At 39.7% G+C, this 13,889-nt stretch overlaps 2 protein-coding genes across 7 annotated transcripts in view; both read left to right on the top strand.

The window, feature by feature from the left end:
* The window catches only part of FMNL2 (formin like 2), a 332,468-nt gene that overhangs the window by 246,675 nt on the left and 71,904 nt on the right, over positions 1-13,889 (top strand). The window lies entirely within an intron of this gene.
* Positions 1,310-13,552, top strand: LOC139185886 (large ribosomal subunit protein eL42-like). Its single transcript, XM_070799625.1, has one exon. The coding sequence runs from the start codon at positions 2,461-2,463 to the stop codon at positions 2,920-2,922; it is 462 nt and encodes a 153-aa protein (XP_070655726.1). The 5' UTR covers positions 1,310-2,460; the 3' UTR covers positions 2,923-13,552.

Here is a 13,889-nt window from a genome sequence, read left to right as displayed (position 1 = left end):
GAAAAGAAGGTTTGTTGAATGGAGATAGTGACTATTTTTACTGAAAAGGAGATTATGAATGAATTCTTCAAGTTTCTGTTTTTATGATTTTAGAACTGACATAAAATGCATATACTATATACTCATGGATCAGATAGGGAGAAGCCACTTATGTATACCTGTGGCAGATTCATTTTGATATATGGCAAAACCAATACAATATTGCAAAGGTAAAAAAAAAAAAAAAAAAAAAACCTTTCTTTCTTGGAATTTTGGAATTTGGCTTTTATTTGGAAGGCAGTGGAATGGGAATCACACAAGATGTGTAGGGTCTGGTAAATGCCCTGGATATTGATTGGAGCGAAAGATTGCTGAGGCAGCTGGTGCTTAGATCTACATGAGAGATACCCAAAGCTTAGATAATAGAGCAGAGACCATCAGAGTGATAAAAAACAGAAGCTTTGTGTCTGATTAATTAGAAGGGGAATTGAACCATTAGTAAAAAGGGGAAAAGCTGGAATCTGGAAAGGATCTCATGTCATTTAGTCCAACTCTTTGTTGATGAGGCACTTGAAGCCCAGCTCAAAGACCTTATTTCCTAAGCAGCTAACTCATTCCTACAGACAGATTTTCATGTGTATGGGCTAAGGGCCCACGTGGCTCATTGGCTTTCATTTGCAATAATTACTTCTGTTCATAGCAGTTTTCCTGATCTCTTTGTAACAGTGATCCTATCTACAGCTATGAAAATACCAACTCAGTACCAGTTTGCTTATAAAGTAAGTGATATTTTAAAAGAGATGAGCTCTTTTAAGCTCTTACGAGTTTTTATTTCAGCAGTAGCATTTTACTTTGAATTTTTATTGTTGGGCGAAGAAGATCACCTAACCTTTTAACTTAAACCATTATCAGATCAGATCAGATCAGATCAGTCGCTCAGTCGTGTCCAACTCTTTGCGACCCCATGAATCGCAGCACACCAGGCCTCCCTGTCCATCACCAACTCCCGGAGTTCACCCAGACTCACATCCATCGAGTCAGTGATGCCATCCAGTCATCTCATCCTCTGTCATCCCCTTCTCCTCCTGCCCCCAATCCCTCCCAGCATCAGAGTCTTTTCCAATGAGTCAACTCTTCGCATGAGGTGGCCAAAGTACTGGAGTTTCAGCTTTAGCATCATTCCTTCCAAAGAAATCCCAGGGCTGATCTCCTTCAGAATGGACTGGTTGGATCTCCTTGCAGTCCAAGGGACTCTCAAGAGTCTTCTCCAACACCACAGTTCAAAAGCATCAATTCTTCGGTGCTCAGCCTTCTTCACAGTCCAACTCTCACAACCATACATGACCACAGGAAGAACCATAGCCTTGACTAGACAGACCTTTGTTGGCAAAGTAATGTCTCTGCTTTTGAATATGCTATCTAGGTTGGTCATAACTTTCCTTCCAAGGAGTAAGCGTCTTTTAATTTCATGGCTGCAGTCACCATCTGTAGTGATTTTGGAGCCCAGAAAAATAAAGTCTGACGCTGTTTCCACTGTTTCCCCATCTATTTCCCATGGAGTGATGGGACCGGATGCCATAATCTTCATTATAGTAGCACATGAAAAATATACTTGAGTTTTATAGTTAGAAGCTAAAACACTTGTATCTTGATTCTCAACAAGGAGACTGAACTCAGTTTTGTTCATTTTCCAACTTCTGTAAATTAAGAATGTAATTTCTGAAATGATCATTATTCTCTTCCTTCTTCTCCCCCCAAATTATATAAAATCAACTCAGATCTTCTGTAGTTCATGACTGAGACTTGTAATCTATATTTTATTCTACATGTATTCCTTTCCCTTAACTTTATTTATTCTAAGTTTTCCCTGTGGAAGGATCTTGAAGAATTTACCTTATCTGCCAACTTGAAGGGGAAAAGTTAGAAAGAAAAGTATATTTAAACAGTTATTCTCAAGGTTTGAAGTTTTTCTGTTCACCAGATGAGATGGCAGATGTTGGTTAAAATTTTCAGTAACGGTTACTTTAGGAGAGAAAATGCTGAAAAGGAATAGAAGCAAAAAGGATAATGGATGATCATTATAGCCAATACCTGAGTTTTATTTCTGAGGAAGGGGAAATGTTGAAGATGCCCCTTAACCTGCTAGACAGTTGACCTGAAGATCTAAAGTTGCAGAAAATGCAGTACCCATTTATAGAAGAAAGACTTTGTAAATTCCTAGACTTTCCAAAAATAAACTGTAACTACAAATTGTCACTTTTCCTTTTCAGCACATTTGTAGGCAGAAACAAGTTCGAAGTGTTAGGCTGTTGCGTTTCAGATTTTTGCATTTCTTTTTTATTGGGTGTTGTAAAAAGAGAAAAATGTACTTGGGTTAAGAGTGTACATTCCAGATTTTCAGCTCGAAACTGATTTTAATGACCTTGCTAGTAGAAATGGTGACAGTTGTAATTATAGCTTGTGGGTGCACCACACTGGCACATGTCAGGCATTTTCCACTGTGAGGTTTTCTTCCCTTGTTCCACTTCTTTATTGGGTCTTTTATCCAATAGAAAATCGACTGAGCTTTCTTTCTGTGCTGGTATCAGTCTCGCAAACATGGTGGACGTTCCAAAAACCCACTGGACTTTGTGTAAGAAGTGTGGGAAGCACCAGCCCCACAAAGTGACACAGTACAAGAAGGGCAAGGATTCTCTGTATGCCCAGGGAAAGCGGCGTTATGACGGGAAACAGAGTGGTTATGGTGGGCAGACTAAGCCAGTTTTCCGGAAAAAGGCTAAAACTACAAAGAAGATTGTACTGAGGCTTGAATGTGCTGAGCCCAAATGTAGATCGAAGAGGATCCTGGCTATTAAGAGATGCAAGCATTTTGAGCTGGGAGGTGATAAGAAGAGAAAGGGCCAGGTGATCAGTTTTGAGCTTCATATTTTGTTTTATTATTAAGACAATAAAAATGCCATCAATAAAATCCTCTTATTTAAAAAAAAAAAGAAAATTGACTGAAAGAGGCTATGTGGAAATGGAAAAACAAGCCTACTTGACCAGTGCATTATTGGGGATCTGTCTCACAGATTCTCAGATCAGATTTAGGACCTGCCTCATAGGTTGTGAGATTAACAGTTCCTGTAAAGAACCTGGCACGGTAGTGTGTAGTCAATAAATGTTAACTGTATAAGATTGAAAAAAATACTGAAGGTGACTTAGCAAATTGCTCCAGCTACATTCTGTCACCTTCATCTGCAAGACAGATTGCATCCATAATATGTGAAGGGTGCATTGCTAAATATTGAGGATACAGAATGACACGGGGAATAATATATTTGTACATAATATATTCATTCTTGATAAATGAATTTTTCATACTTGCATCATTATATCTTCATAAAATTGTAGGGAAGTGTTTGAGAATTATTAGCTCCATTTTACAGACAAGAAGGCTCAGAGAAGTTACCCATAGGTAGTAAGTGATAGTGCCAGGATTTATAATCCTAGTCTTCTAACTTCTTTCTACTATGTCAGTGTCTTTATATACGATTTGATTGAGAAGAGTGTGTGTGTGTTCATGCTCCTACTAACACATGTTGGTATCACTTGTGTATAAACAGAACTAATTATATGGAACCTTAGAGACTAGAGTGAACAACCAAACCTAGAGAAGAGTCATAACTTGGTCTGCATGTGGCATGTGAGGAAGGTTGGGAGGAGAAGGTAGCAGCCAGGGGAGGAAGGGAGAGCTGGAGGAGCAGTAGTCAGCTGTGAGACTGCATGGTTTGTTCAGGAAACAGTCAACAGATAAGTCTGGCTAGAAGTCATGGAGAGCCAGGTTATGTACTGTGTTATGTACATATACGGATGTGAGAGTTGGACTATAAACAAAACTGAGCACCGAAGAATTGATGCTTTTGAACTGTGGTGTTGGAGAAGACTCTTGAGAGTCCCTTGGACTGCAAGGAGATCCAACTAGTCCATCCTAAAGGAAATCAGTCCTGAATGTTCATTGGAAGAACTGATGTTGAAGCTGAAACTCCCATACTTTGGCCACCTGATGCAAAGAGCTGACTCATTTGAAAAGACCTTGATGCTGGGAAAGATTGAGGGCAGGAGGAGAAGGGGACGACAGACGATAAAACGGTTGGATGGCATCACTGACTCAATGGACATGAGTTTGAGTAAGTTCCAGGAGTTGGTGAAGAACAGGGAGGCCTGGTGTGCTGAGGTCTGTGGGGTCACAAAGAGTCAGACACGACTGAGTGATTAAACTGAACTGATGTACTGTGTTGAAGACCAGGCTGTGGAATTGTCATTTTGACACACTGACAATGATTTATTGAAGGTTTATGAAAAGAGGGGCCAAATATTGATGAACATAGAAATATTTCCATTGAAAAGTCACAAGCATTAGTTTCCTTGGACACTTTTCCCATAGAGTCATATCCTAATTAGCCACTCCATAGCAAATGCCTTTTACAAAAGGAATATAATTGAAAAACAGAAAATTCAAACTAATGGCCCTTCATTCATTTGATGGAGCCTGTTGATTCAGGTGTTCCATTCAAAATGCATGTAAATGAGACCTTACAGGTTCTGTTCTAGCTATCACCTGGTCCTCTGATAGAAGAATTAGGTGAACAGAACATTTCAACAACTCAATAGAAAAAAATGTTCATTAGGAGTTTTGTGTAACCAACACCCCCCCACACATATCTCTGTTTCTGTCTTTGTCTGTTTCCCCCACCTGCTTCACTCCCACTTCAAACTATCTGGGTTCTACTCTTTCAGCTCTGTTTCTTTTGGCTTTAGAGACAGAAAAGTGCTTGGTTCATTTTTTTTTTTAGCATCAAGTATTAATATTTTATGAGTTTAATTGATAGAAAAAATATGCCCAGGTGATGTCATGTCTGAATAGTCAGGGAGAAGAAACCTAAAACCCCAAATCTTAGTAAAGTTCTATTAGTCCAGACCTTGGAACCATAAAAGACTAGTACAGTTATGCCAAATGATGTGATATACTCAGATGGCATTGCATTCCGATTGGACTGAATACTAACATTAGCTTCCAAGGGAGTTCTGATTGTAGTCTTTATTTATAGGTTTATTTAGTTTAATATCTGAGTAGTTCGGTTACTTGAAGATACTTTTGTAAGAAGAATAAAATATACCTAGTCTTTTTCTATTACCAATAGCATCTACATATTACAAACCTCACAAAAGTTGGCATGGAGACGTCACAGAATATTTTCAAAAACCTTCTTGATGGACTCTGGGAAGGCCTGGTTAGGTCAGTTCAGGGAACATTCCATTTTAAGGTTCTGCAGTAACGTACTGTTCTTGGATAATAGGAGCTCAAAGGGAGAGGCAGACATGTACAAACTCACATGTAAGAATATGTCTAGAAATAAATATATTTCAAGACAATAGATGGGTGATCAGACTTTTTTTTTCTTCAAGGCACCACTGGTTAAATAGCAGTTTCCATTTAATTTTGGTGCTTTGCAGATGTAGATCTTGAAAGAAATTCAGGATTTGATTACATGTAGCTTTTGATCAGGAGTGGGTCTTCTCCTGTACACCTAGAATTATCATTGACACATTTCTTATAATTAATTCTTATGTTATCACCCATTGCTATTTTTTAAAAGAATACTGCTTTTATTTATTTATTTATGATGCTAAGAACCCTTACCATGAGATCTACCTTCTCAACAATGTTTAAGTGTATGGTACAGTGTCACTGACTGTAGGCAAGATATCATTCAGCAGATCTCTAGAACTCACTTACCTTGCATAACCTAAACTTTATACTAGTTATTAGCAATTCCCCATTCTGCCCTATCTTAAGGCCCTGGCAGCCACCATTCTACTCCCCACTTCAGTGAGTTTGACTATTTCAGGTATCTCGTATAAATAGAATGATACAGCATTTGTCCTTCCGCGACTGGCTCTTTTCACATAGTGTAATGTCCTCAAGATTCATCCATGTTACAACATATTGCAAGATTTCCTTTAATTGAAAGCTGAATAATATTCCAGTGTATGTATCTACCATAATTTTCTTCTTTTTATTTCTGTGCTTTTAATTTGATATCATTGAAAACTGAAAAAAAGGCAACAATAGTACAATGATTCCTCCTCATGCTCTTTACACAGATTCAGCAATTGTTTTAACATTTTGTCCACTCTACCATTTGCGAATTTACTTTGTAAACGTACACACTTTTTAACCATTTGAGAACAAGTTACAGAATCATGCCCTTTTATACCTAATTATTTTTGGGTAGATACCCTAAGAACAAAGACATGCTCTTAGATAACCATGGTGTAATTCTTAAAATCAGAACTTTTACATACTGGCACATTTTTAGTTCAGTCTGTTTAGTTATTCCAGTCTATTTCATAACATTTTTTCAAACTCTGTCCAGAATCCAACACAGGGATCATGTATTGTGCTTAGTTGTGTCTGTGTAACATCCTTTCACTTGGAACCATTCCTTACCCTTTCTTTTTTTTTTAATTGAAGTATAGCTGCTTTGCAGTGTTGTGTTAGTTTCTGCTGTGCAGCAGAGTCAATGAGCTGTGTGTTTACATATATTCTCTTTTTTTAAATTTCTTTCCCGTTTACGTCCCCACAGAGCACTGAGTACAGTTCCCTGTGCTCTACAGTAGGTTTTCATGAGTTGTCTATTTTATACATATTAGTGCATATATGCCAGTCCCAGTCTTCCAATTCATCCCACCCACCTTACCCTCTCTTAGTTTCCCAACCAGGGACTGAACTCTCGCCACGGCAGTGAATGCACCGAGTCCCAACCACTAGACTGCCAGGGAATTCACAACCCTTTCTTTGTTTTGTCAGGACTTTGATATTGTGTGTCTGTGTGAATATATAAGTTAATTTTTTGTTGAGATATAATTGTTGTGTAACTTATACAGTGTGTTGCTTTTGTATGTTTATACATTGCAGTGATTAGTACCATATCAGGTAACACTTCTGTCACACCACCTCATTATTATTTTTTAAAACCATATTTTATCCATATTTATCCACTTATCTGTTGATGGGCATTTAGGTTGTTTCTAGATCTTGGCTTCTGTGAATAATGCTGCTAGGAATGTGAGTGCAGATACCTCTTTAAGATCTTGTTTTCAGTTCTTTTAGATAAACATCCAGAAGTGGGATTGCTGGAGCATTACATGGAGGAGTTCTATTTTTGTTTGAGAAACCTCCATACTGTTTTCCATAATGCTTGTGCAACTTGCGTTCCCACCCACAGTGTACATGGGCTCTAATTTATTCTTGTTAACACTCGTTTTTTTGTCTTTTTTGATAATGCCCATTCTGAAAGTCAGTATGAGGTGCTTTCTCATTGTGGTTTTGATTTGCATTTTCCTGTTAATTAGTGAGCATTTTAAATGTACCTGTTAGCCATTTGTGTGTATTCTTTGGAGAAATGTCTTTTCAAGTTCCTTTTGCCCAATCTTTAATTGGGCAAAAGATAACTTTGCCCAATTAAATTTGCCAAAAGGCAAATTAAATTATGGCAAAAGGAACTTTGCCACAATTGATTTGTGGGGGTTTCTTGTATATTCTGGATATTAACCCCTTATTACATATCTGGTTTGTAAATTATTTTCTCCCATTCCATAGGTTATCTTTTCACTCTTTTACTGTGCTTTTTAGATTGATGTAGTCTCACTGGTCTGTTACATTCTTCAACCTGAGCAACTCGTTCAGAATTACTGTAGCTTTTTTTTTAGACTCCCTTACAGTGAGTTGTGGTCCGTGTGATCAGATTATGGTTTCAGTATGTCTTCTGATGCTCTCTCATTTTGCCAAGAGAATGCACTGGTCACAGCAGACACCCTCTTCCAACAACACAAAAGAAGATTCTACACATGGATATCACCAGATGGTCAACATTGAAATCAGATTGATTATATTCTTTGCAGCCAAAGATGGAGAAGCTCTATACAGTCAGCAGAAACAAGACTGAGAGCTGACTGTGGCTCAGATCATGAACTCCTTATTGCTAAATTCAGACTTAAATTGAAGAAAGTAGGGAAAACCACTAGACCATTCAGGTATGACCTAAATCAAATCCCTTGTGATTATACAGTGGAAGTGAGAAATAGATTTAAGGGACTAGATCTGATAGACAGAGTGCCTGATGAACTATGGATGGAGGTTCATGACATTGTACAGGAGACAGGGATCAAGACCATCCCCATGGAAAAGAAATGCAAAAAAGCAAAATGGCTGTCTGAGGAGGCCAAATAGCTGTGAAAAGAAGAGAAGTGAAAGCAAAGGAGAAAAGGAAAGATATAAGCATCTGAATGCAGAGTTCCAAAGAATAGCAAGAAGAGATAAGAAAGCCTACCTCAGTGATCAATGCAAAGAAATAGAGGAAGACAACAGAATGGGGAAGACTAGAGATCTCTTCAAGAAAATTAGAGCTACCAAGGGAACATTTCATGCAAAGATGGGCTCGATAAAGGACAGAAATGGTATGGACCTAACAGAAGCAGAAGATATTAAGAAGAGGTGGCAAGAATACACAGAAGAACTGTACAAAAAAGATCTTTATGACCAAGATAATCACGATGGTGTGATCACTCACCTAGAGCCAGACATCCTGGAAGGTGAAATCAAGTGGGCCTTAGAAAGCATCACTACGAACAAAGCTAGTGGAGGTGATGGAATTCCAGTTGAGCTATTTCAAATCCTGAAAGATGATGCTGTGAAAGTGCTGCACTCAACATGCCAGCAAATTTGGAAAACTGAGCAGTGGCCACAGGACTGGAAAAGGTCAGTTTTCATTCCAATCCCAAAGAAAGGCAATGCCAAAGAACACAGTTGCACTCATCTTACATGCTAGTAAAGTAATGCTTAAAATTCTCCAAGCCAGGCTTCAGCAATTCGTGAACCCTGAAATACCAGATGTTCAAGCTGGGTTTAGAAAAGCCAGAGGAACCAGAGACCAAATTGCCAACATCCGCTGGATCATCGAAAAAGCAAGAGTTCCAGAAAAACATCTATTTCTGCTTTATTGACTATGCCAAAGCCTTGGACTGTGTGGATCACAATAAACTGGGGAAAATTCTTCAAGAGATGGGAATACCAGACCACCTGACCTGCCTCTTGAGAAACCTGTATACAGGTCAGGAAGCAGCAGTTAGAACTGGACATGGAACAACAGACTGGTTCCAAATAGGAAAAGGAGTACGTCAAGGCTGTATATTGTTACCCTGCTTATTTAACTTATATGCAGAGGACATCATGAGAAACACTGGGCTGGAGGAAGCACAAGCTGGAATCAAGATTGCCAGAAGAAATATCAATAACCTCAGATATGCAGATGACACCACCCTTATGGCAGAAAGTGAAGAGGAACTAAAAAACCTCTTGATGAAAGTGAAAGAGGATAGTGAAAAGTTGGCTTAAAGCTCAACATTCAGAAAATGAAGATCATGGCATCTGGTCCCATCGCTTCATGGGAAATAGATAGGAAAACGGTAGAAACAGTGGCTGACTATTTTTTGTGGCTCCAAAATCACTGGTGATTTCAGCCATGAAATTAAAAGATGCTTACTCCTTGGAAGGAAAGTTATGACCAACCTAGATAGCATATTCAAAAGCAGAGACATTACTTTGCCAACAAAGGTCCATATAGTCAAGGCTATGGTTTTTCCAGCAGTCATGTATGGATGTGAGAGTTGGACTGTGAAGAAAGCTGAACGCCAAAGAATTGATGCCTTTGAACTGTGGTGTTGGAGAAGACTCTTGAGAGTCCATTGGAATGCAAGGAGATCCAACCAGTCCATCCTAAAGGAGTTCAGTCCTGGGTGTTCTTTGGAAGGACTGATGCTAAAGCTTAAATTCCAATACTTTGGCCACCTCATGCGAACAGCTGACTCATTTGAAAAGACCCTGATGCTGGGAGGGAGTGGGGGCAGGAGGAGAAGGGGACGACAGAGGATGAGATGGCTGGATGGCATCTCCGACTTGATAGACATGAGTTTGAGTGAATTCCAGGAGTTAGTGATGGACAGGGAGGCCTAGCGTGCTGCGATCCATGGTGTCGCAAAGAGTCAGGCACGACTGAGGAACTGAACTGAACTGAACAGTGAGTTGTGGTTTAAGGGCAGCAAGACATGGTTATAACCAGAACTCTAGTGAACGCTGTATATAGTTCAGGCTTGAATACATACTTGGTAATAGAAATTCCTGTGTATCTACTCTGTGGTCAAGTAGATTCAAGAGAGCTACTTCCCCAGGTTTTGTCTGCTGACCTTGACATTCTTTTTTACTTTCTGGACTTAGAAATCGAGGTTTGAGTTGCCTTGTCATTTATTAGAAATCAACTGTTGGCTCTCGCTCATCAGTCATTCTAACAGTCTTTCAAAGCAGAGATAGCTTCTTCTGCATAGCACCTGCTGCCAGTGCTGTGTGAATCAACGTGCTCACTACCAGCTCCTGCACAGATGGATTGCCACATGTGAAGTAGGCGGCACAGCTGTCAGTATAGTACTAAACAGGGCACATTGTATAGGTTTCTTAAAAGATATTTATTTGTGACAGTTGCTTAAATTTTTTATGCGTTTTACTCCTACTAGCATTGACTGTAACTTCCACATTTATTATTATTTCATGTAACTTATAAAGCATTGGTGCATAAATTAATACAGTCAGTTAGAGTCATTTTTCTTTTTTTTTTTTTAATTTTATTTTATTTTTAAACTTTACATAATTGTATTAGTTATTTTTCTTTTGTTTTGATCTTAAATCAGTTTGGGCACATGTTTCTCTCCACACACATAGAACTTGGTGAATATTACTGGCGGTTCTTCCAAGATAGTGTCTTACTATCTTTTAATGTGAGGATAATGTTTAGTTTTCGTTCAGTGCTTGACAAGAGAGCAGGCAATTCTCACAGTCGATGGAGAAGAGTGCTGGAGAAATTTGGTGGTGTTCTTGTCAGAATGACCTCTCAAAAAGCAGGATTTCCTTAAAATTCTTGAGACCTCAAAAAACAGCTCTAAATATCCCTTCTCCATTATCTTTTCTACAAAGGACAGGAGCTCCAAAAGTTGGGCTTGGGGTTGTTTTCTGCCTCTGGAAAACCCCTCTTTCGTGTCCACAGACCTAGAATCTCAAAACTCTTGCTTGCCTGTCTGGAGGAGGAAGGGTAGTCAGGAAGGCATTTAGTCCCCTAACCTCATGGTCTAGGCATTGGGTCACAGCCCCTCTATACATATGGAATGCCCTTGTTTTTCCATTCGATAGTTCTCTGATCCTGACGTCTTAGAGAACCAGCTCCAAGTCACCAGAGAAATGTAATTCTTGCAGAATCTTATTTGACTGTTCCTTTGAACTTGAAGGACTTGTTACATGTATTCAGAATGAATAGGCTCTCAGGATTCTCTAAATGTTATGAGATGTCAGTGAAAATGGTGAAGTACAGGACCCATGAAAGCAATGAGAAAACCAGCAAAATAAGCCAGAGTCAACTTTTTCAGAACTCTAGAGAGTAAAGTCTTGTAGCAATCTGGGAAACATCGATTTAGGAAAAACAACTGAATCACAGTAAGAATAGCTAGCTTTGTGACATTTTAACTTGTGCTGTTTCCCCTTCCTCTTTCTCTAGATCCACAGTAGCCTCAAAACCCATTAGTTCCCATAATCAGAGTGTAAACCACCAGCCTGGTAGGCAGTGGAGGAGGGGCAGAATGGAGCTGCCAGCTTTCTTCCTTCTGCTTTCTCTTCCTCCTCCTACATTAAGCTGGATGTACCTTGAGGTTTGGGAGCTACTAGTGAGTCCCAGGGACAGGGGAGCCTGGTGGCCTGCCATCTATGGGTCGGACACAACTGAATCGACTTAGCAGCAGCAGCAGCAGCAGCAATGAGGAAGCCAATTTCAAATCTCAGTTAAGGGAACATGTACCATTTACTGCTGAAAAAATCTAGAGTCATTCAAGATATTACATGGGGCAAGACTTGAGCTTATCTGCCTCAGTTATCCATAGGAGACCATAGGGAAGCTAGTACTGCCTCCCACTGGGGCCTTTTTCATAAATCACAATGCACTGGGGCAGTCTCCAACGTGGCCCCGTTTTATATGTTTCATAATAACTCCATGAAGAAAATATCGTAGTACTTGTTTTTCTATATGTAATTCTGTAACAAAGCACATGCCAAGGATATTAGTTTTCCACAGAAGCACCCATATCTTCTACTGAGGCAGTGATGTCATCCTTATAAAACTTAGGTCTTTGTGGAAAGTTTATTCAAATAGCCAAAGTGGGATGGTCAGTGTTTGTGAAAGATGCAGATAGGTTAGCCTCAAGGGCTGTGGCATAGAACCGGATGTGCCCTTATCTACCCTTTTAAAGATAATACATTGCATCATATTTCCTTGTGTTAACCTGACCAGGCAGGAGCACCTCGTGCATGCAGTGTTTCACTGTGATGACTAATTTCATGTGAGTTGCTTGCATTTTTAATTGGTGATAGATTCTTGCTGTGATCTTCCAGGCCTACCTAAGTGAATCTGTGTGACTCATATGCTTGGTAGAGGTGTGTGGCTCTAATCAATCACCCTCATCAGTTTTCTCTGGAAACTTAATCATGGCATTCTGTTTTTATTGGCATCCAGGTGGGTGTGTGTGGGACCAGGGAATAGGATTTGCAAAGCTTAGCTATTCTGATGATACTTGGGTCTTTTGCTGCATGTGTTGTGGTAGAATTTAGCCTCTTCACAGAAACCCTCAGCTTGGCTGTCTGTTTACAGACCAGCTCTCCACTCAAGAGGCCTTTGGGAAATATTCTTCCGTGGGATGATTAAAGTAGGGAAAGTGTTATCATCTTATGATCTAGTTAGCCTTCTGTCTTCAGATGAATGTAAACCTAGACCATCTGCGAGAGGTTTTTTTTTGGTGCAACTTTTTCTTTATTTGGAGAATACTGTACATCCATTGTAGAAAATTTTAAATATAGATAAAGATGAATGGAAGTGTCTTGTGATTCTGTTATTCAGATTTGTGAGATGGTGTGTTTTAAATCTGTGTTGCTGCTAAGTCGCTTCAGTTGTGTCCGACTCTGTGTGACCCCAGAGACGGCAGCCCACCAGGCTCCCCCGTCCCTGGGATTCTCCAGGCAAGAACACTGGAGTGGGTTGCCATTTCCTTCTCCAATGCATGAAAGTGAAAAGTGAAAGTGAAGTCGCTCAGTCGTGTCTGACTCTTCGCGACCCCATGGACTGCAGCCTACCAGGCTCCTCCGTCCATGGAATTTTCTAGGCAAGAGTGCTGGAGTGGGGTGCCATCGCCTTCTCCGAAATCTGTGTTAGACACATACATATGGAATCTAGAAAACTGTTTCTGATGAACCTATTTACAGGGCAGGAATAGAGACACAGACATAGGGAGTGGACTTGTGTACATAATGGGGAAAGGAGAGGAGAGGACAATTGAGAGAGTAGCATTGAGATAGACACACTCCCTTGTGTAAAATAGATAACTAGTGGGAGGCTGCTGTATAACACAGGGAGTTCAGTTCAGTGCTCTGTGACAACCTAGAGGGGTGGGATGGGGGGAGGGAGGGGATGTGTGTATATATATAGCTGATTCACACTATTGTGTGGCAGAAACCAATGCAACACTGTAGGGCAATTATCCACCAATTAGAAATAAATTTAAAAAACATCTGCATTAGTAACATTTCATGTTCAGTTATGTTCATTGCATGTCACCTTCTGATACTTACCCCACAATTTGTCCTTTCCTTTTATACTTCTTGAATTAGAGCCTCATTCAAACAACGTTCATATGCCTAAAGACAGTTACCATGATTCGGTCTGTATTAACTTGGTCAAATAATGGCTTGATTGAGAAAAGATTGTATGAGGGTTTTCAGG

Source organism: Bos indicus, chromosome 2, assembly GCF_029378745.1.
Source record: "Bos indicus isolate NIAB-ARS_2022 breed Sahiwal x Tharparkar chromosome 2, NIAB-ARS_B.indTharparkar_mat_pri_1.0, whole genome shotgun sequence".
Taxonomy (NCBI): Eukaryota; Metazoa; Chordata; class Mammalia; order Artiodactyla; family Bovidae; genus Bos; species Bos indicus.
Note: the sequence above shows the minus strand (reverse complement) of the source record. Positions and strands in the feature narration are given on the sequence as shown.